This window comes from Aspergillus karnatakaensis (assembly GCF_047715665.1).
Source record: "Aspergillus karnatakaensis strain CBS 102800 unplaced genomic scaffold BJY04scaffold_7, whole genome shotgun sequence".
NCBI lineage: Eukaryota > Fungi > Ascomycota > Eurotiomycetes > Eurotiales > Aspergillaceae > Aspergillus > Aspergillus karnatakaensis.
In genome coordinates, this window is record NW_027395719.1 from 644,029 (window position 1) to 665,034 (window position 21,006).

Here is a 21,006-nt window from a genome sequence, read left to right on the forward strand (position 1 = left end):
TGGATGGATCTTTTGGCACACAACCTGGGAAAAATGGAAATCAAAGTCAAGAGAGAGAGAGAGAGAGAGAGAGGAAGAGAACAATAAAAGAAATGAATGGCAATTAATACATCATATTCCGCAAGATATAACGCCGAGGCTGGTTTTCATGATTTGGTGCACACCCTATGCAGCAACTTAGCCTCGAGCGTAAGGGTGGAAGCCCCGGTGGCCTCCACGTCCTCCGCCACGGTAGTTCGCGCCAGGCTTTCCAGCATTCTTCGGTCCAGTAGGAGCATTTGCAGGTGCCGCACCCTGTGGCTGCGGCGTTTGGCCTGTACACACATTAGTAAAGCAGGGAGTGATCCATGACGTAAGAATGCTAATGCGTACCTCGACCTGTGCTACCGGCTCGGTTCATGGACTGGGGTCCAGTGGGAATGTTGGGCTGGGGCACTTCGTCGTACATGCCTTCCCATGAAGTTGGGCCACCCTGTTGGTACGGAGAAAAACCTCGGTTTTCCATAGCTCGTCGAGCTTGCTGCTGTTCATACTTTTGCTGTTCAAAGGCTATTTGTTCATGAGCGTTATAACCAGGACCTCCTCTGGCGGCTGTATAGTTACCGGCCCCCATGTTTCCACTATTGTTGCCTCCCATGTTCATTTGTCCACCCATATTATTTGCTTGGCCTTGGTTTTGCATTTGTTGTTGCATCTGCTGCATCATAGCAGGATTCATCATGTTCTGCATTGTCTGAGGGGTCGGGCTCTGGGCGGGAGGGCTCATGCTCGGTGATTGCGGGTTGTTTCCCATCTGCATCTGTTGCATCTGTTTCATTTGCATCTGCTGCATCATAGCGGGATTCATGCCAGCCATCCCCATACCTCCCATCCCTTGACCTTGGGCTGCGGCAACCGCCATCTGCTGTTGCATCAGAGCAAAGTACTGTTGCATGCGTTGCCAATACTGGGCCATCATTTGAGGAGTGAGCCCGTTGGGCATGCCACCTTGACCCTGGGCGCCGGGCTGCTGTTGAGAACCGTCGGGTCCACCCTGGCTGCCGTCCCTAAAGTCTCTGCCAGGCCGTCTGCGGTCCTCTTGATCCCGGAGATTGCCCCTTGGCTGGGCCTTTTTTACTTCGATAGGTTTACCGAGGATGTCGAGAGGACGCGAAAGAGCAGCTTCAACGGCTGCCTCGCTGTCGAATGTCACAAATCCAAACCCACGAGGACGGCCAGTATCCTTATCAATCATGAGGGTTGCATCAATAACACGGCCGAACTGCATAAAGAACTGTTTGAAGTCCTGCTCGGTCGCTTCCTGGCTGACGCCTCCAACAAAAATCTTACTGGTCTTCTCTTGTTCGTCGCGAGGAATAGCGCGTTTTGGATCAATCTGCAGAGTAATGAAGCTTAGAACAGATCATCGAGTACCGACTCCTAGTTAATACATACGATTTTTCCGTCAAGATAATGCTCCTTAACCATCACCGTGTTCACCGTTTTCGGGTCCCTGAAGGTCAGAAAACCAAACCCTCTGGACCGCCCTGTGGCACTGTCACGCATGACTGTACACTCCTGCACCTCTCCAAATTGTGAAAAATAATCCTTCAAGGATTCTATACCGATACGTTAGAACATGTATACTATGTGAGGAAACCCGGAGATAGCACATACGGTCAGTTGTTTCCCAGTTCAACCCGCCGATGAACATTTTCCTATGGCATGCAGCTCATTAGCAAGGTAAAATTCAGACTCGGAAAAGCGATCGACAGCACAAGAAGATCAGAACGACAAATTGAAAGGGGACATTCCCGGCGTGGGAACACAGTTGGCAACTGCTGGAGGTCCATGGTGTAGATAAAACAGGCTGTTTGATCCAAGAAGATGTTGTCACCGTCTTCGAGTATCAGCATCTCCGGCTACTTGAATCAATCGAGGTCATCCGTATGTCTCTTGAGCAACGTGAAATAGAGGCGGGATAATCGCCGCCGTCGAGGGTAGATGAATGAAACGGCTTTCTGATGCTGCACGATGAGTCTGAGCGACTCTTTCGACTCGGTGCACGTATAACCCAGAAGTGTGGATCGACACGACCATATCCCCAGCAACATGGTGTTAAGTCGGGTATTTATTCAGATCGACTGGATTACAAGTCGACCCAGTAAATCGAAGGGTCCGCGGTGTAGGCACCATGGACCACTTAGGTATGCGAGTAATAGACGAACCACAAGGGAGAGGTATGCCGGGCGAATATGTCAATTGTTCTCTTCTGTCTCTCTGACCATGGTATCTCTGCCTGCTGTCTATGGAGTCCGAAGCTAGGTAGGTAAACTGATCGGTCATTGCCCAACAGTCAGCTGAGGCCGCTACTCCTCGCTGGTGCTGCTATATCATGAACCGATAAGAGACTATATAGTACCAGTCGTACTATAGTCGCTCGGTGCTCGCATTGATAGGATCTCGACATGTGCCCCCGTATAGCCATCCTGATGCTGACTCGCTGGTTTATATCCTGTCTAGATTTGAACGGAGGATCCCACTGCCAATTCGAGGGCCGTCATGAAGCTGAGAATTTCAATGCCAGACACATCCCTAATCGACCGTGGCATTATTTCCCTTAGCCACAGCAGCCGATCCGACCAGAAAGCCACGGATCAGACAAGCATCTTCAGCCGGGTTTTCAATCGGGTAGAATGCTCACGACCCAATGCGTAACTCCCATGGACCACCAGCTCGGCCATAATTGATCTTTGCGAGACCATGGACATGATTCCGGCATTCAGCTTCTCAAGATGATGTCCGACGTTACAATGTTTTACACTGACAACGCCTTTGACGGAAGTACTGGTGTAGCTGAACCGGGCTAGACCAGTACTCGGAATCGTCGCACAGCAAATGAAAGTACAAAGGTAACAAAAGGACGGTGCAGAGAATCGAGATGGAAAGAAAAAAAAAAGGAAAACTCACCCATCTTCCTTGATGCCGGTTCCCTGCGACTCCGATTCTCCTGCTGGGGCGGGAACATGGTTGTGGTTATTGAATCCTGTATCTAAATTTGCCGCGCCATTCTGGTAGCCTCCTTCGTAAGAGGAATTGTGGTAGGCATTGTGTGTGTTGTCGGTCTCATTCCCATATCCTTCAATGGACTGGATGGCAGCGAACCCGGAAGGTTGTGCAGGTGCATCAGAAGGTAGGGGATTGGAAACTGCTGGTACCCCACCTGTTGGGGCAGTTTGATTCGTGGTCTCATCGGCATCGTACCTGTTGAGAAAAGACGGATTAGACATGTGAGATGGCAAGCGGATGGGAATTTTCAGCATACAGATCAGCAAAGAGATCCTCCTCAACATCATCTGGTTCAGCCATTGCGGTGAGGACTGGGACGTATTGATAGTCAGAGCAGGTACTCGTTGATTTACACGGTTAGTAGAGCCGGACTGCGGATAGTGGTGGAAGGGGCTGAAAGGATTCTCGCTAGTCAGAGTGCCTCGAACGGCAATCCAGAGTCAGTGGCAGAAAGAATCCCTAGTAATCAGTTACAGAATAGTAAAGTGAAGGAATGGATAAAGAGAACAGCAAACAGGAAGTTGGGGAGGGGTGCGAAAGAGAGAGGAAGAAAGAGAGGTAGGTGGGAAGTCAATGAGAAAGGAAAGAAGAGCAAGATGGGAAGGGACCCGTGGACTCCAAGAGAGGAGGAGAGTTGGAGAGAGAGACCTGCTGTGCAGTAATACACTTGCACTGACTCCGTTTTACCGTATTTCAGCGGCATACTGTCCTTAGTACGGGTGTATTACAGTAACGTTATCTCATGAAAATTACAGGTTGCTGTGCTCGTCTGCTCCCTTTGAGCCTCAACTCGAGCAATAACAAACCGTTAAGAATAGTGTACTAGATGATCTTTCCAGGTGCTTCGCAAGCCAGATGTAATGATGCTGTGGCCATGATGCTCCAATCAATTACTTACAGATCCTGTAGCATGTCCTAGATCTACGTACACATTAGTCGCCTCGTTCGAGCACCCCGCAATATTGTCGCCGTTCCCCTGCCTCTCCTAATACTGACTCAATGACCTGTTCGGATTGACATCATCTCTGCACGCTCTCCCACACAATAATGACTTCTAAGAAGGCCCAACAACAGGTTCGTTCTTTCTTTTCTACTCGTAAAAATATGTTACTATCTCTAATATTATAATGCTCTCTCAGGAAATGGTTCAGGTTGGTCCGTACCTCGAAATCTCTCTAACTAATCTCTGGTTCCAGTGGCTGATAATGTCCCCCGCCTCTATACAGACCGAACTGAGTAAGCGTCTTCCTTGCCCGTCAAAACGTGCTCTCAAACGGGTATCTAACTCTCTTGAAAGACAATCAAGCTCCCCGTTTTGGAGCGCCAGATCGGTTTCGCAGACCCAAAAAGCCGCTCAATCTCCAGACCAGAACACAGTCGTCGGTGCCTCATACTCTCATGCCAACATCCTGAAGTCGGTACCCCATAAAGACGTCGCACATACCTCTTGACTGATCGTTACTTCTCAAAAGTGGGTTGCCGCAGCACCATACCCAAGCCCGAACATTCCCCCGTTCGACTTCCAACAATTCCCCGCATATATTACCTTCTCCTCGCCGGCCGGGGGTATGGGTGGCTCCGCCCCGCGCATCATATTCCGATATCATGAACCAAGAAATTGGATCGTGGAGCCATGCCACGACTGACACAAAATCGATTGATGACGAAGAGGATGCCGAGGAAGATATCGTTTTTGATGATGACGAGGATGAGTTCGGACTTCCAAGCATTGCGAGTATGCGGAAAAGACAAAACCGCAAAGCTGATACTTCCCAACCAAAATTTGCCGGACCTTCCACTATCAGATCAGAGAACAAGTCGTCTTCTCTGGGTTTGAATCTGCCGAACAATAGACAGCGAGCGAATAGCTCGGATATCGCCGAAGAACGCGACATTCCATTATATCCAACGGCTCGCAAAGGGGACGGCAAAATTCTGCGGCCTCAATACAAAGATATTTTGAAAGGTATGTCTCAATTGCTCCAGGATGAAAGCAATCAACCCTTCTAAACAGGCTACAGACCCGGCAAACGCGCTAAATCTCATTAATCATACTGAACCTTCGAAGAATGCCTCACCAAAGGAGACCGATGCATACTCAAGTCGCATCTCAAGAATCAACAAATTTAAACGTCTCTTACAGTCGAGCACCGTTCCTTTGGCGGAATTGAGAAACCTCGCATGGTCTGGGGTCCCCGAGGAGGTACGTCCCATGACTTGGCAACTTCTCTTGGGTTATCTCCCCACGAATAGCGAGCGACGCATCGCTACACTTGAGCGGAAACGTAAGGAATATCTAGACGGTGTTCGACAAGCTTTTGAGCGTAGTGGTACTGCAGCCGCTGGAAATCCGCCATCTTCCTCCACTGGACGTGGTCGTGGGCTAGACGAAGCTGTATGGCATCAAATCAGCATTGATGTTCCTCGAACCAGTCCTCATATCCAGCTTTACGGCTATGAAGCTACTCAGAGATCACTAGAAAGGATCTTATACGTCTGGGCCATTCGACACCCTGCCAGCGGTTATGTTCAAGGCATAAACGACCTTGTCACGCCACTTTGGCAGGTCTTCCTCGGTGTATATGTTACGGATTTAAATGTCGAAGACGGGATGGACCCCGGTCAACTACCTCGAAGCGTGCTGGACGCGGTAGAAGCGGATTCCTTCTGGTGCTTAACGAAGCTGCTCGACGGTATTCAAGACAACTATATCTACGCCCAGCCAGGTATTCATCGTCAAGTTAAGGCTTTGCGTGAATTGACCATGCGAATCGATTCCACTCTCGCGAAGCACTTGGAGCAGGAGGGCGTCGAGTTCATGCAGTTCAGTTTTCGCTGGATGAACTGCTTGCTCATGCGGGAAGTGAGCGTGCGAAACACTATACGAATGTGGGACACGTATATGGTACGTCGTAGCCCCTTCACTAGACTCTCTGGTCCTCTAGAAGGAATATACCCATACTAACCGAAACTTAGGCCGAAGAGCAGGGCTTCTCTCGATTCCATTTGTACGTGTGCGCGGCGTTCCTCGTGAAATGGACGGATCAATTGGTGAAAATGGACTTCCAGGTAGTTTGCTTTGTTCGCTCGATGCCAGATCCCACGCTAATGATCCCGAATTATAGGAAATCATGATGTTTCTCCAGGCTCTCCCCACGAGGGATTGGACAGAAAAGGACATCGAACTGCTTCTCAGTGAAGCTTTCATCTGGCAGAGTCTTTTCCAGGATTCTAGAGCACATCTCCGTCCGAGTACCGGGGAGCATACCCCTGATAATGGCTTCCAATAATAGTTTATCCGTGCTCCAAATTATAGGAAGCTTACAGTCACTCAGCGGGTAAGCCCACTTTGCGCAAAGGCTCTCAAGGAGTGTGCCACTTATATAACGGCTCGATTGTCTAGCATGATGCAAGTCAATTTGTGCATCATGAATCCTTGCGCTCGCCTCGAAGGCATCAATTCCAACCATTACAGAGAAACAGGCTTCCTAACAGACCTTTAATTCACCAGCCACCGATGCCAGTAGCTTTCGCTAGTGAGAAGTTTCCAGGAACACTTGTGTCTATTACTCGACTGTTCTTGTTGCTTGGTGATGAGTTCAGACAGGCATTTTGCATGCTCATGCAAGGATGAAGGGGGGGCCATTCGCTGGAATAGATCGTACATGATTGACGGAAGGTTTACGAGTCCACATTGAAGCGAACTGCATCGTTTGGGCCCACAATACTCATATATCTACAGCCGGAACATAATAGGCAAGCCAGTTATGGTATTGGTTCATACATAGACCAGCAGCAGGCGTTTACGCAGATGTAAAGAGCCCTCTTTATCCATGAGCGATGCCAAGGTATACGGTTGTGCATGTCTGCGCGCTTTTCCTGCTTGCCAGCTTTCAAAACCTCAATTTACATCTATACAATCGCCATGACTAGAGAAAGGTTTTCACAGTTCAAATCCCTATATCTATGTACAAAGAAAAGAATTTGTGTAATTTTCAAGAAAATGTACTGCGGGAAATGAGATGGTTACGGTAATGCAGATATGCCCCATGGTGGTGTTGCCAAAGAAGGCGCGTAGTGGGTAAAGTGAACAGGGTAACTAGGCCGACGAGAAACGCTAAAGTCATCAAATATGGCGCTTGAAATAGAAAGTAAGCCTCTATACACACGAAGCCAAAAAGGTGGGCAAGGAAAGAGATAAGAAAGCATCAAAGGTTCAGTATTCAAGGCTGAGTATCTCAATAGGCAAAGCCATAGCCAGGTTTTGTTGGATGACGACCATCAGGGGAGCCATGACTGTCACGACTGCCTCGGCTGCTGTGACGACCGTGTCGGGATTCATCGCGGTATTCGGAATCAACCAAACGGTCAGTGTCACGGTAAGGTTCGTAAGGTCCTGTGAAGTTGAAGTTGCTCATTTCCGAGTAACCCTTGCGAGGTGGGTTATCCATCAAGAGTGATTCCCGAGCGTCAAGAGGAGTGAGATCGTCAATATCACGGTTCGATTTTTCTGCCACAAGATTTTAAGTTAGCACACCTACAGGGGAAATCGTCATATGCGATACACTTACCGGCTTCCTTTCTCTTCTTGGCGTAAGGGTTTTCTCGGCAACATAGGATGATAGCGTTGACTGCGATAAGAATTGCAAGAATACCAGTCAATGCCGATTGAACCGCGATCAGGATAACGCCCGTAACCGTCTTGGTTGTCTGAGAAAGACCAAGCTGGTCGACAAAGACCAACACACACACGACTGACAAAACGCGGACCACCTGGATGCTAATGTTTATCCACTGTGTCGACTTGGCAACGTACGGCCGTTGCCAGAGTAGAAGAATAAGCATTAGAGCTTCGACAGCAAGCTGGCCCGTGGACTGAATGAGTCCATGACCATTGGCGCCGGCAATGATACAGCCCTTAACGAGCATGTATAATATAACAGGGATGAACAGCCACCAGCAGCCTTTCTTATAGTTGTCGTAGAAGAGACTGTACTTCCTCCAGGTTTCCTTGTTTTCGTACAAGGAGGATGCATCGCCTTCGGCTTTCTTGTACTTACGAGCCAGGTGAATAATGCGAAAGGTGAAGAAGCCAAGGATGGCAGTGAAGATTGCCAATGTCGCACCGGCAAGGAGCTGTGCTGCCCAAGAATCACCACTCGAAAACTGGTAGACACAGTACATAACCCAAATTGAGTACAGGATGAGAATCAAGTTAGTGATCGTTCTAGCAAGGAGCCCCCAGTAATCATTGCGAAAATCGGCGAGCATCTTGGGGAACGAGCCCTTGAGTGCCCAAAGTTCCAGAATGACCTTCACGAGCAGGATCCCCACTGTAATGGCCGCAACGACAATGGCGAAAATCAACAAAACGGTCATGAAAGTATTTGACTGAGGAATCAGCAGCTCCTGGCCGAACTTTTCCAATCCATCCACAAGCCCCTCTTCGCCGCTAGATGCAGCGGTGTCAGAAGATGTGTCGTTAATGGTAGCCTCAACCTCACGGATAACAAGTCTCGCCCCTTTAATGACCACATCAAGCGACCTCTTCTCATTGGAGGAGTTTGATGCTGCATTGCTAAGGTCTTTCCAATAGTCGTAGTTGTCTTCGGTGAGGTTTCCGCCCGTAAGTCTTCTAAAGTTATCAATCGAGTGTTGCATCTGGGCCCATGGTACCAAGCCAGTGCTGAAGGCAAAGTTCTTTGCAAAGCTGCGATAAATAGGAGGATAGCTGACGCTGAGCATACCATTGGTTGCCATTGTGTGAAACCAGCCCATAACCTCCCCAAATCCAGGGCTAGAGGAAGGAGAACCTGTACTTCCAGCACTTCCCAATGCCGACAGGCCGCTCAGAGCTAATGCAGCCCCGGCCATGCCAGCGGCGGCATATGAGACAGCTGGGAGTTCCACGGATTTTCCATTGGTCAATTCGGACTGAATGCAGGCAACCTCCTTGCCGTCATCCTTTGACTTCAATTGAAGCTTCGCTACTCCGTCCAGGTCTGGAATTGAGAACGCAATTGATGGTATTTGGCTCACGAACTCCTCGGGGATTTCCTGAGACCCAGTTGCAGAGAATGTGCCAGCGGGAACAGGGCATAATTGGTCGATGCGGTTGTCATGATGGCAGGGATCGAACTCCTTCGTGTAAACCTCGTTGCCATAGGCAGTGACCGAAAGTGAAGCAGTGACTTTCTGGACTTCAGCGTTCGTGCCAGACACATCAAAGGTGATTTCCCTGGTAGACCGAGAGAAGGTGATATCCAGCTTATTGACCTGGATGGCGGAATCTTCTAAGCAGGTTGAAACACCTCCCGTGCTTAGAGTGTCAACTGCATAACTTGCGGCGGGTAGGATGGCGAGCACGGCAAATGCGAGGTAGGCAGAGATGGAGTTTTTCATTGTTGGTAAACACAGGTTCTGATCCAAAGTTTGGGATTCGAGACATAAAAGACGCCCTTTCTGGCGCAGAGGGTGATATGCTGGGACGGTGATTATAATAGGGTAATTTGAACAAGTTCCAACCTTCGCACCAGTCGACTTTGTCGGAACTGTAGAGCAGGATCAACCTGCGGAGAGGGGAATAGAAGAAGAGAGAGAGGTGAGATAATGCAAGCGATGGACAGGGCGAGAGCGCGAAGTTGGGAAAGTACAAAGTGTTCAAGAGAGGGTCATTTGGTGGCTCAAATCGTCCCTGAGTCTTCTGACTCGTCAATTAGGGTCCCTTCAGACTTCAGAGTCCACAGCAGTCGAGAGCTCCCTGAGATATCAGTACAAGATCAGTAGGGAAAGCCGCAACCTGGCTTTGGGCAATCAAGACTGTCAAAGGAATGAACCCAAGCCCACGGCAAAGAAGGCGGAAGGGAAGGAGATGTCAAACGAGTGTGTTGTGGAAGGTAGAAGGGCAGTCGGAAAGATATAGAGAGTGATTGTTCAGTTGGGAGAAAGAATGCAAATTGCGAACAGGATGAGCAAGGGAAGAGATCGAGACAACAGCAGGCATTTGGTAAGGCTGCTGCTCATCGATCAGCAAACAAAGCGTCCGAGCCTCGACTCTCGGGGTAGGCTAGGCCGCTGCTAAAGAAAGTCTCTTGAGTCTTGACAAGGAATTTGGATACGTAAAGGGCCCTAAATTAGTGAAGCATTAGCCACAATTCGTTAACGCAGCGTCTAATAAAAACGAGACGTGAACGCCCAGTGGCTGAAGGCTGTAACAGGTTGCCCCTGAATGTCTCAACACATAGAAATAGGGGATGCTTATTGGCATAAAAATGGTACCCACTGGACCTTCGATAGTCGCTGCTTCATCCTTAGTGTAGTTCTCGACCTCAATGTCTGAGCAGGCTGCTCAGCACCTAGCGAGCTGGATCGATACTATTAATATGTTTTATACTGGGCGTGTTCAAGGGCAAAAGGAGAGCTGGAAGTGCAGGAGACTGCTCCCCTTCCATCTTCAGCGCCATCCTGGATGCATGTTGAAGGCATTTTAACGCTCCGGGAACACGTAGGAAGTTCAAACGGAGTGAGCAACTTGTCGATCGATGGGGGTTTGGAGCTGGAGCCTGGAAGTGAAAATGAGATGATATTAATGGAGTCCTGGGGAGTAAAGAAGAGAGGGGAGCGGTAGACCGTAGACCGTAGACCGAGCTGGAGGTCCATCCAGAACCAATGTTGATTGTTGAATAATGACGAGGATCGACCCGCATACTAGTCTACTAGACGTAGTACTAGTGCCCCATTAGTCTCGAATAAATAGTCGTCGGCTTTTGGAATCATGGAAATTAAATAACAGCTCTGCTGATCGTCTGGTCGACTACTCCACGGTGTCCACCCCTTCCACAGCCACAGCTGTTTGCCCTGACTGAGCACGCCGATACTTACTTAGACCGCTGCACGATCCAGAGTGTAGACTACGTAGTATAGAGTAGTTACGGCGTGAACTACTACTCTCTGACCTCTGTTTCCTAAAAAGCATTTAATACACAGTCTCATTTGAGCTTGAGCTTTGATTAAATCTTTGATTGACTTTGATTGACGTTCCACTGATATCTTTAGTAACATTTCTCTAATGTGATAAACGACCCACACCTTTCAACCCGAGACAGAAAAGAGGTCAACAACTATTCTTATTGTTCCTCTGTCATGCTCCCGCTATTATTTCAGTGCCCAAACTTCCCCTAATTCAAGTCTGCAACATCATGTATGTGCCCCGTTGAAGTTTGCTCACCAGACGGAAGCTTACAACTTCGGAGCAAGAATTAGCAGTCCTTCGAGCTCTTTAGAACGAACAAGACGTACGGAGTACTCTGGAGGCTGGCTCTTAGTGTGTTGTTTTTTGATGGCTAGGGACTCGTCAGAATTTTGAGCCTCGAGATCCGTGTTTGATCAGAAGTTGATCAGAAGTTGATCAAGCGCGACCAGCCCTTTCAGGAACCTCCGCGGGCTTGGAGTCAATTCCAAGGTACCATGACGAGACGAAGAACAACGGATGGAGGATGACGCACGCTCGTCGGTGCCGTGATAGACTTTTCGTGCAGAATTGTTGAAAATGCACAAGTCTCACTACTTCCGCGCTCCCTTCTCTTGCATCTCACGCATCGCCGCCCTCGCACTTCTACTGCCTCCCAATTTAGGTCCTTTTGGAGCCTCCGTCTTCCCAGGCTGTTTAGTAGTCTTCGTCCGAGCCACCCGCCGACGTGATTGTATAGCATCCAGAAAGTCACGTCGGAACTGTTCTGCAACTCGATCGTCAGCCGCTTGGTCGTCGGGTGCTAATTCCTCCTCTTCCGTTCCGTCATAAACGTCCACTGCGGTATCTTTATGTTAGCCAGATAATAACGAAGTTCGAGCGCAGAACATGGCAGGTATGTGATGTCACAGCACGCTTACATTTACTCTCTCGTAAGACCTCTTCCACCAACCGGTCCCTCTCAACGTCCTCACTCGTCCGCCGTTTTCGAAATCGGAATGGCGGACCAGGAAAGGAACGCTCGGGCAGTCGTTTGTCATTATCACCATTGAGTCTCCTCGTCGCCTCTTCTGTTCGCGCAATATTTCGTAATTTGGCTTCTTGGCCAAGATCTATTTCGTGCAGTTTGCCCAAAGAGGCTGGCTCGCGCTCGGGGAGTCCCGAACTGGACGGCGGGTGGTTGGCTTCACTAGAAGCAGCTGTGTCTAACCCGGGCGCATCTACTGATATACCGTGCCGGTGTCTTTTAGCTAGTTCCGCTTCTATATAGGCCATCCTTATCTTGTTAGTCTCTATTGCAGGTGAAAATGATCATGATCTGGGTCACTCCGTACATATGCTTATCGACATCCACAGTTTGGCCAGTATGCGCTGTGAAACGATCGCACATAGTCCGAAGTCGTTCACTCTCCATATCTTCTGGTGTTGATGCGGAAAGAGATGTGCAAATTGGTTGTTCTGCCGACGGCCGTGTCGTAGTTGAGAATTCGATGCCGCCTTTGCGCGACGAACGATGAAGTCGGCGAAGCCGATGAAGGTTCGCTAATTGCGCGATTTCTGGATCAGCCCGGGGTGACTGCGACGCTGAGACAATTTCGGTTGAAGAAGGCTGTGATTCATGCTGGCTGTCGGTCTGCTCGGGTCGTCGCCGTTGGAACTTTCTTCTCTTCACTGGGCGGAAAAGAACTTCGGGATTGGGATCAGTATCTGTATCCATTTTGTTTTATCAAGACGTAGCCGCAGTGGGTGGGAATAGTGTGATGTTGATTAAACTTTGTAGAACAGGCGACTTGAAGTCATCATGGAGATAATGGGAAGCAAGGTCTAGCATGGATTCGCCGCCCTGAAGGCCGAAAGGGGGCCTGGTGATTTTCCCACCGCCGCACAAGCTGTCTCTCTAACCCATTTTCTTGAATCAGTCTCTGCCTCCAATTGCTCGGGTTCCGAGCCTAGCGTTCGCTTTCTCTTCAGCTACAACACTTTCTGCGACATATTTTGCACACCGAAATTTGGGTGGTGGACCTCTGAAATCGTCCTCGCCCCTGCGCTTCCCCAGGCTCAACATGAACCCTTCAGTTCCACCTTCAGCTGCTGAATATGGCGGGGGTAAGTTTGACAGAATAATAAGCAGTCCACGAATTACTATACCCCACAGCAATCTTTTTGATGAATGAATAAGTACTGATTCTTCTTACGCGCTCAGATGAGGTTTCCGCTATCGTCCTGGATCCCGGTTTCTCAAGCACGCGCGCCGGCTTCGCAGGCGAGGACACGCCCAAATCTCTGATCCCAACTTACTATGGGAAATATACATTCGACGGGCAAGATAAGCTTATATATGGTGATGATGTTTTCGTGACCCCGCGCCCTGGTTTGTCAATCCATAATCCTATGGGTAGGGATGGTATCGTTGAAGACTGGGATATGGCCGAGAAGGTCTGGGAGTACTCATTCACGTCGCGACTCACCGGTGCGAAGCCTGGCAATCCGTTGCATAATGGTCTAAATGATGTGCCAGAGGGCGAGCTGCCAGCGGAAATGGAAGGCATCGAAACCGATGAGAAGCCTTTGGCGGACAGCCCACTCCTGATGTCCGAAAGCAGCTGGAATCCCACAAAGGCTCGCGAGAAGACAATAGAAATTGCCATGGAGAAATGGGGAACTCCAGCTTTCTATTTAGCAAGAAATGGTGTTCTCGCAGCGTAAGTTCAACTGCTCTGCACTTTGCGAAACTAGAAGCTCTGACCGGCCACACCAGATTTGCTGCTGGCAAGGCTTCTGCTCTTGTCGTCGATATTGGTGCTTCCAATATTTCCGTTACACCAGTACATGATGGCATGATTCTCAAACGCGGCGTTCAACACTCATTTCTAGGCGGAGACTACATATCTTCCCAAATCCGCGCGCTCTTCAAATCCAATTCACCGCAACCCATCAGCATCACACCGCACTACTTAGTTTCATCAAAGACCGCGGTCGAGGCCAGCCAACCTCCACAAGCCAAATACAAGACGTTCCCACCGGAAAGAGCTCCCGACGCCTCTTACCGCACCCTCCTCGAAGAACGAACACTTTCTGAGTTCAAGGAATGTGTCGTACAGGTGTGGCCTGGACCTACCAAGCTCTCCGCCACTGGTCCCAACGGCGTTCCGAATGAGGAAATGGCCAGGACTTCCCCGGGTCGACCCTTCGAGTTCCCTGATGGTTATAACCAGGTATTCGGTGTCGATCGATACAAGGTAGTTGAATCACTATTTGACGCCAAGACCGCCATTCCGGATCCTGAATCTCTTTTCCCTACACCAACACAAGCTCAAACAGTGCCTGAGCTCATCAAGGCTGCTTTGAACGGAGTGGATGTTGACATCCGTCCGCATCTACTAGCCAACGTTGTCGTGACAGGTGCCTCGAGCTTGCTCTATGGCTTTACAGACCGCCTCAACCAGGAACTCATGCAGCTCTACCCCGGCCCTCGGGTCCGGATTTCCGCCCCAGGAAACACCACCGAGCGCAGGTTCAGTTCCTGGATCGGTGGAAGTATCCTTGCCAGTTTGGGAACTTTCCACCAAATGTGGATTTCAAAGAAGGAGTTCGACGAGCATGGCCCCAACATCGTTGAGAAGCGCTGCAAGTAGATTTTTCTCTTATTTTCTACTGCCGATTTCTTATTTTTCTTCCACCTTTTTATTCCCCTCGCCCACTTTCTGCGCGGCGCGGTAATAAGCTGCTCTCGATAGCTACATTCCTTGACCATGTGGGTTATTGATAAATTCGGCGTTGCTGCGCTATTTGAATGGGCTGCAAAGGGCATATTTGGAATTCTATCTACTTACTCCGAATTACGTACGGCTCTTGCTGTATCTTTGTTATAGAAAGTCTGTATGAGTAATGTCTTACAAAGATTGTGCTTTACGAATTCTTTTCTTCCAAATGAATGAGAGGTGTTCTGAGACCCTGCGGTTCCGGTACTTGTATGCTTGACCAGATATAGTAGCATGTTCTGGCTTGAGCTGTTTGTTGCCTTGTTCTAGAAATGATGTTGCACAGCGTCCTGCTGGATTTGCAACATTTACGTTGTACATCGAGGATATGAATATATATATATATATATATATATAAATGTATATAACCGGCAGCTATATAGAAGAAACAAGTTGAGAATATATGTATGTATACTATGGTTGAATATTATTCCGATCTGACTCCTGTCGAATCCCGTAGAAGCGATGATGTCAAGAGGCCCCTCAAGGGACTCAACAGTACTTGAGGCGCCAGGTACTTGGCAGTTAGTCGCGGAATCAACTGTCCTAGCAAGTTTTGCGGCCATGCATAGAGTATGCGCACTCCTCAACTGGGAGTCCCTGTGATATTCGGAAACCGGTTACTGATCTGGATTAGAGAAGATTAGCAGACGCAAAGGTAACGAGCTAGGTCAATTACCGGGGGGAGAGGGAAAGCAGGGAGAGCTGTGATGATAGACTCATCCATCTCCAAGTCTTTCAAGTGCTCCGCGCAGTTTCGCTGGTGTCCCCCTTCGTCAAATTGCTGCTGAAGACTCATATGCTCTAAAATCGTATGGACTCTAGGAGCAGTTGCATCCCTGGGCTTTAAGGAATATGTATTTAAGTTCTTGGTTTCCTCGTTTAGCCATTCCATTTGTTTCTGTATGTCATCCCGGAATACATTCGCCGGGAGGTCTTCCGAGCGAACCCCTGATGATACAGCCTGGAACTTGCTCCAAAGGCCGTCCTTCTGAGTGATGGGCTGGCTTGCCTTCTTCTCCTTCTCGGTGAGAGTTTCCCAGGCATCCAGGGCACGATCGGTTTTAAAGTATTGTAGTAGCTGGTCTTTCATGGTTTCGCCCCTTGTCATCGCACTGGATGTTCCTTGTCCCTTCGCCATGCTCTGCGGCCTGCCATATGATGGTCCCTGTTGCTTTCGCTGGAATTCCTGTGGTTGTGATGGTAGCTGCGGGGGCAGCTCATACCTACTTTTTCTGAATGACTTGAATGTCTTCGAAGCGGATGTGGATGGGCGCGTTGGGATCTCTTCTGTGACCTCCTGCACGGTCACCTTCGACGTAATTTTGGCCTTTGAAAGTCGTCGGCTGATCGTCTTTGAAAGCTTAGGCAATATTGAGCCCGAATCTGAGCCTCTCGCCGGAGCTCCAGTCACAGACCTTGCGCGGTCATGTGCGTTTTCAGTTATTTGATAGGAATCCAGCTCTCTCGCGGCCGTAAGATTTGGAACACTTTTCTGATGTGCGAGCCTACCTATTGCACCGACAATATGACGTGGTTTCGGATTTGACTTCAACGCAAGCGCGGGGTCAGATGGGAGTGGCTTTTCAATAGCCACCAAGCTCGATGCGTAGACGGACAAACCCTTATTGAACACGGATCTGCCTGAGTTGGCGCGCGGTGTTTGTTGTTGAGAAGGCTGCACGAATGACATCTATATGGAGTCAATAATTATCGCACCAAAGGCCACGATGATATTGTAGTGCGAGTATGTACTGACCACCTCCTTTCGGCTGGCCACACCCACCCGCCGCTGCATCTCAGTGATGGCCCGATTGAGCTGGGTGATGGCATACTGGAGAGCAATGCCTTTTCGACGGAGCTTCGAGAAGGCTGAGTTCCAGCCCTCCGTATTTGCCAGCATAGAATTGAAAATCGCGGCCATGTTTCTTAATAACGGCGCGTTTTCCTTAGCCGACTGGGCAAGGTAATGCCATAAGCCGCCTATAGCATCCTTTCCTTTCTGTATGTCTTTGAGAGCATCGCTTATCGCGACTGTAAATCGTTCAATAGCACGTTCGATTCTCTCATTGTAATCAATCATAGCTAGGCGGAAGCTGCGATCCCCCAGCATTTCGTCGAAGATGTCCAGACTCTCAAGAGGCAAGCTTAGATACTGGATACGGGTGCGTAGATCGATCTGTATGATCAAAAAATCCTCTGCCGTTCTTGAAACAAATCCGTCCATCTCATCCACATGCGCCTGTAGTATGCTTAAAACCGCTGCGTTTGACTTTGCCGTCTTTTTCACCAAGAGGTGCAGGCCAAAGGACATTTGAGCACTAAGCTTCCAGAATGGATGATACCTATAGTAGTTAGAATAAATTTGAAGAGGGATGGGTGTCTGGATGAGCTACCTCTCGTCGGTTCTCTGTCGCCATTTTCGACCACAGAGGCGCTCATATTGAGGATTTTCGAGTAGTTCCCTGCGCCGCGATTGCGCATCAAGGTCAACGATCCAGTCCCTGTCAGCTCCTTGGGAAGCCTCGTAGATGGACTCCTCAAATGCCCCCTGGAGCTGCGGTATTGGGTGTTTTCGGGAGGGGAAACTGTCTATCTGTCCCTCATCACTCAGATCGGGCCGTTTCTTTATCTCCGTACTGGCATGAGTGAAGGAGAGTCTTGGATCGTTGTGTAAGCCCTCCATCAAGTTGGACAGGATTGGTATCCGGACTGCATATACTGTTGTGTCACACTGGGTGAACTACCGGCATCCAATAGTAATAATTGAATTCAATATAGTTGCGCAGGCCGGATGCCAATGAGAGCATGGAATTTCAAAATCCATCAGTCTTTGTACCAGCTGGAAAGTGATGTATAAGCTATAGTTGTAGAGCCATTCAATGCGAGATCCAAGCTACTGTCTCCTTTAAGGAACGCGAGGGATTTGGGGGATGCTCTTCGGATCTTACGGTATGACACCTTACTTATATCTTCGAGGATAATTGGCAAAAAATGGAGCGGGCTGTCGCCTATATATAGTAAAGCAGTTCGTTGGTAAGAGAAGCCGAGCAATCGTGGTTGAGGGACCGTCGGTAATGGCGGTGATGGGAGCAGAAGATCAAGGACAGCAATGGCTCTAAGTTATAGGTCAAGGATAAGGGGAAGTCCGAAGGGGAGGAAAGACAGGCAGAGGGACGATGAAATTAACGAGAGAAACGACACGAGTGGGTGGGGAATTAAATAATAAAAAAAGCCATGAGGCTGCGTTGTGCAATGTAGCAAATGAACAAAGAGTCTAGAACCAATCAGCTTTGATGGCCGAAGAATGGGACTGGGCTGCTGTCAGACGCTCGAAGGATTGACATTTTCCGCCTTCCATTCAGGTCCAGGTTAAAGGTTGTGGATTTAGTTATGTGGGTGTGCCTGGAATGGCAGTGCACACATGTTCCATGCTTTTACAATGTCACTTGTTTATTATCACGATCCCGACCACCCTTTATGAGGCCTTTGCAATGTTGCATGGGCTTTAGTTCCCGTAGAAGGGGTTCGTTCTCCAGCTCGCGGTCCACACTAACTAGGTCGGCACTTGAGTTAAAATTTGACTTTAGTTCGGGCCAAATTCTTGCATCCCAGGTTTCCTGGCGCGTGAGTCTTTGCAATTGTTCTTATCGTAGGGTACATGTGCCAGCTCATGTGAAAGCGACACAGCCCCCAGAAAGTCACCGATAAAAGAAGATTCAAGATGACGATCTGCAATGCGGACTCGGCCTGATGAGTCGAGACTCGAACTCCAGTGAACTGCAAGTAGTAGCAGATTGTGCGAAGCCGCTTATGAATTTATTCGACCTTTAGGCGTGCGTGGGCTTGGGTACACAAGCTTAGACTCTGGATAATCGAGGAGTGGGCGAATGACCCATTGATCCAGCGTGCGTAAATAAAGGTCAATGTTGAAGGAGTTTCCAACGGCTATGATTATTACTCTCAGACATCCCGTCTGTCCTCTGGTGAGAAGAAGACAGGGTCCCAGAAATTCGTAGGTAAAGACAGATCCAGGAAGTCATCAAATAGCATATCAATGTCGGCAAAGCCATCACCACCAACTACGTCTTCGGTGAACAGCTTCCCGTCAACATGTTGGAGACCGTGTTGGTCAGGAACAATTGCATCTGCCAGGTTGCTCTCTTGTTGAATTTTTGCGTTGCTGGAGGTAGTTATAGGCTGCGTGCTTACTCTTGACATGCCTTGCTTTATTAAGTTGGAAGGATTGTGTTCGATGTTCCCTCGGCTGTGTTTTGCGATTGTTGAAAGCATAAAGCCACTGCTGGGTGGAGTTTCTCCAGGATGCGCGTCGTCAATCTGACGCAGCGCTTTCCTACCGAGCCGCGCCATCGCTTCCGCCGAGTACCAAGAGGTGCCCAAGTCTTCGAGAAGAGCACAACAGGCCTCGAGACTACTCCTAGCACGGCCAAGGTGCGTGATTAGCTTGCTAGACCGAAATTGCTGATATGAAACACCCATCGACAAGGCTACTGCATATGGAACAATCGGTAGAGGAGGTAAATCTTGAGCGCACTCAGTAGATATAAGGGAGTATATACGGAGAGCAGCTAGGCCCTGGCGAGTGTATGAAGGCTTAGATCCATCGAGGCGCTGTGTTGGCCGATATCTGCACGACAAAATGCTGATGGCATGATAGTAAATTTCGAGCACGCCTACATTAGGACCAGTCAGCGATGAGAGAGCTAGAGATTTAAGACGCACATTGACCCACCAAGCGCAGCGGAGTCTAACTCCTGTTGAGGGTGCTCTCCTATAATATCTTCAAAGCTTGGATAATCCATCTCCCAGCCAATCGTTTCATCAACAGATGGCCTATAAAATGAGATTACGGTTGACAGTAGCTCAGAAAGAGCGAACCAGACGTCAAACGCGGATTTTAATTGACCCGACGTGATGTTCGGCCGCTTGATTCCAATATCTCTTTCGGCTAGAAGAACAGGCCTGCCCCCGATTGATGCATGCATCTTATCTAGTGTCCATACGCACCAAAATAAATTCGTCAACGAGTCTTCCGGTGAGCGATCAGGTCTCTCAAGGTGCAGTCCTGCTGTCTGGGCCTGGTGGAGGGCCTGACAAAGGTGCATCGATGCTGCTTCAGCACCTTCATAGCCTTCCGAGTGCAGGGACATCAAGGCTAGAGTGCGAATTCTAGAGATTCGGTCTTGCTCAATGCCCGCATCCATAGCACAAACCAATCCGTTATAGATTTCCGAGCAAAAATCACGTGTGGCCACGGTGGCACCGTCAGTTTCTAGACGAAGATAAGGAGCAGCTGCTCTGTCCTTTGCTGCCACAAGGCATATTGCTCTTTCAAGAAGAATAGACGCTGCTCCTGTCGCGGAGTCGGCGATGAAAGACTTGTGATCAACAAGAGGCAGAATGCGATTCACCCGGGCAAAATAAACTGAAGCCAGGTGGTCAACGGTCGAAGAGGGGAGGCGGTTACAGGCCTTCAGAGCAGATAAGTATCGTCCATATAAGGTGGAAGCGATTGAATGTTTTCCAGGCCCTTGTTCTGCTGGGTATCTTGTCGCAATAGTGGTTGTAAACTCTTGTTCATTTTGCGAACAGGCCTTGGGAGCAGGGCCATTAATCCAAAGCCCGATCTGGTCTCGCAGGTGGGCTTGATCAGGCCCATCGACTCTTTCTCGGATGGCAGCCTCAGGGTTGAGGTCCCCCACGAAACGTTCTATTCGCGAGATACGGGAGGATGCTAGGGCGACTGTCGGTCTTGCGAGTGGGGTTTCAGTTGGGCGAGTTGGGGCACATGGTTTGTCTGCTCTCACTGACGCTTTGATCATGTCGGTCGTCGAGCCGAGATGACGACAGCGTTTCTATCGTCGCTTAGCTTCACGTCGAACTCGCCGAAAACATGATAGAATATTGTCTTCTGGTACACACCTTTCTTTTCTGGCAACTGGGACATGCCCGCAGTGCTCTAGTTCGCCGCCGCGATTGCGGAGTATCAGCCAACCAGGTAAGCTCCATCATCCAATAGATAACTATTTATGTCGAGTCTTCAAGCTGGTCCGAGGTTCTGCAAGTGACAAGTCTAGAACTGCGGAGGAGCTGGTGGAGTCAGACTGTCAGAGAGCTAGCGCCAAGCCCAGCCTAATTGAAACGCGAGTGACAGCGCGTCGAACGCGCTCTCTGCAATCGATTTATCAGACTACGAATAAATCAGTT

At 49.2% G+C, this 21,006-nt stretch overlaps 7 protein-coding genes across 7 annotated transcripts; 2 read left to right on the forward strand and 5 right to left on the reverse strand.

Annotated features, from left to right (window-relative positions):
- Positions 1-49: 49 nt before the first annotated feature.
- BJY04DRAFT_180767 (heterogeneous nuclear ribonucleoprotein HRP1) lies at positions 50-3,652 on the reverse strand. The gene is made up of 6 exons (XM_073710110.1): positions 3,305-3,652; positions 2,950-3,243; positions 1,657-1,697; positions 1,435-1,598; positions 373-1,375; positions 50-314 (listed from the first exon to the last, which is right to left on the reverse strand). The coding sequence occupies exons 1-6, from the start codon at positions 3,346-3,348 to the stop codon at positions 178-180; spliced, it is 1,683 nt and encodes a 560-aa protein (XP_073575181.1). The 5' UTR covers positions 3,349-3,652; the 3' UTR covers positions 50-177.
- A 255-nt stretch (positions 3,653-3,907) lies between these two features.
- BJY04DRAFT_180773 (GTPase-activating protein GYP1) lies at positions 3,908-6,908 on the forward strand. The gene is made up of 8 exons (XM_073710111.1): positions 3,908-4,122; positions 4,188-4,203; positions 4,275-4,284; positions 4,346-4,462; positions 4,521-5,014; positions 5,070-5,953; positions 6,025-6,117; positions 6,174-6,908. Exons 1-8 carry the CDS (start codon positions 4,096-4,098, stop codon positions 6,336-6,338), a joined length of 1,806 nt encoding a protein of 601 aa, XP_073575182.1. The 5' UTR covers positions 3,908-4,095; the 3' UTR covers positions 6,339-6,908.
- An 11-nt stretch (positions 6,909-6,919) lies between these two features.
- On the reverse strand, positions 6,920-9,553 carry BJY04DRAFT_146831 (transient receptor potential ion channel family protein). The gene is made up of 2 exons (XM_073708803.1): positions 7,620-9,553; positions 6,920-7,558 (listed from the first exon to the last, which is right to left on the reverse strand). Exons 1-2 carry the CDS (start codon positions 9,448-9,450, stop codon positions 7,287-7,289), a joined length of 2,103 nt encoding a protein of 700 aa, XP_073575183.1. The 5' UTR covers positions 9,451-9,553; the 3' UTR covers positions 6,920-7,286.
- Positions 9,554-10,981: 1,428 nt separating this feature from the next.
- BJY04DRAFT_180778 (telomere length and silencing 1 family protein) lies at positions 10,982-12,829 on the reverse strand. The gene is made up of 3 exons (XM_073710112.1): positions 12,352-12,829; positions 11,938-12,293; positions 10,982-11,855 (listed from the first exon to the last, which is right to left on the reverse strand). The coding sequence occupies exons 1-3, from the start codon at positions 12,732-12,734 to the stop codon at positions 11,611-11,613; spliced, it is 984 nt and encodes a 327-aa protein (XP_073575184.1). The 5' UTR covers positions 12,735-12,829; the 3' UTR covers positions 10,982-11,610.
- An 83-nt stretch (positions 12,830-12,912) lies between these two features.
- On the forward strand, positions 12,913-14,875 carry BJY04DRAFT_180785 (actin family protein). Its single transcript, XM_073710113.1, has 3 exons — positions 12,913-13,123; positions 13,221-13,719; positions 13,776-14,875. Exons 1-3 carry the CDS (start codon positions 13,081-13,083, stop codon positions 14,650-14,652), a joined length of 1,419 nt encoding a protein of 472 aa, XP_073575185.1. The 5' UTR covers positions 12,913-13,080; the 3' UTR covers positions 14,653-14,875.
- A 546-nt stretch (positions 14,876-15,421) lies between these two features.
- BJY04DRAFT_214701 (uncharacterized protein) lies at positions 15,422-17,464 on the reverse strand (the record flags this gene model as incomplete). Its single annotated transcript, XM_073715281.1, has 3 exons — positions 15,422-16,471; positions 16,538-17,123; positions 17,175-17,464. The coding sequence occupies 3 exons, from the start codon at positions 17,462-17,464 to the stop codon at positions 15,422-15,424; spliced, it is 1,926 nt and encodes a 641-aa protein (XP_073575186.1).
- A 781-nt stretch (positions 17,465-18,245) lies between these two features.
- BJY04DRAFT_180790 (transcription factor domain-containing protein) lies at positions 18,246-20,856 on the reverse strand. Its single transcript, XM_073710114.1, has 3 exons — positions 20,722-20,856; positions 19,532-20,654; positions 18,246-19,472 (listed from the first exon to the last, which is right to left on the reverse strand). Exons 1-3 carry the CDS (start codon positions 20,809-20,811, stop codon positions 18,742-18,744), a joined length of 1,944 nt encoding a protein of 647 aa, XP_073575187.1. The 5' UTR covers positions 20,812-20,856; the 3' UTR covers positions 18,246-18,741.
- Positions 20,857-21,006: the final 150 nt, after the last annotated feature.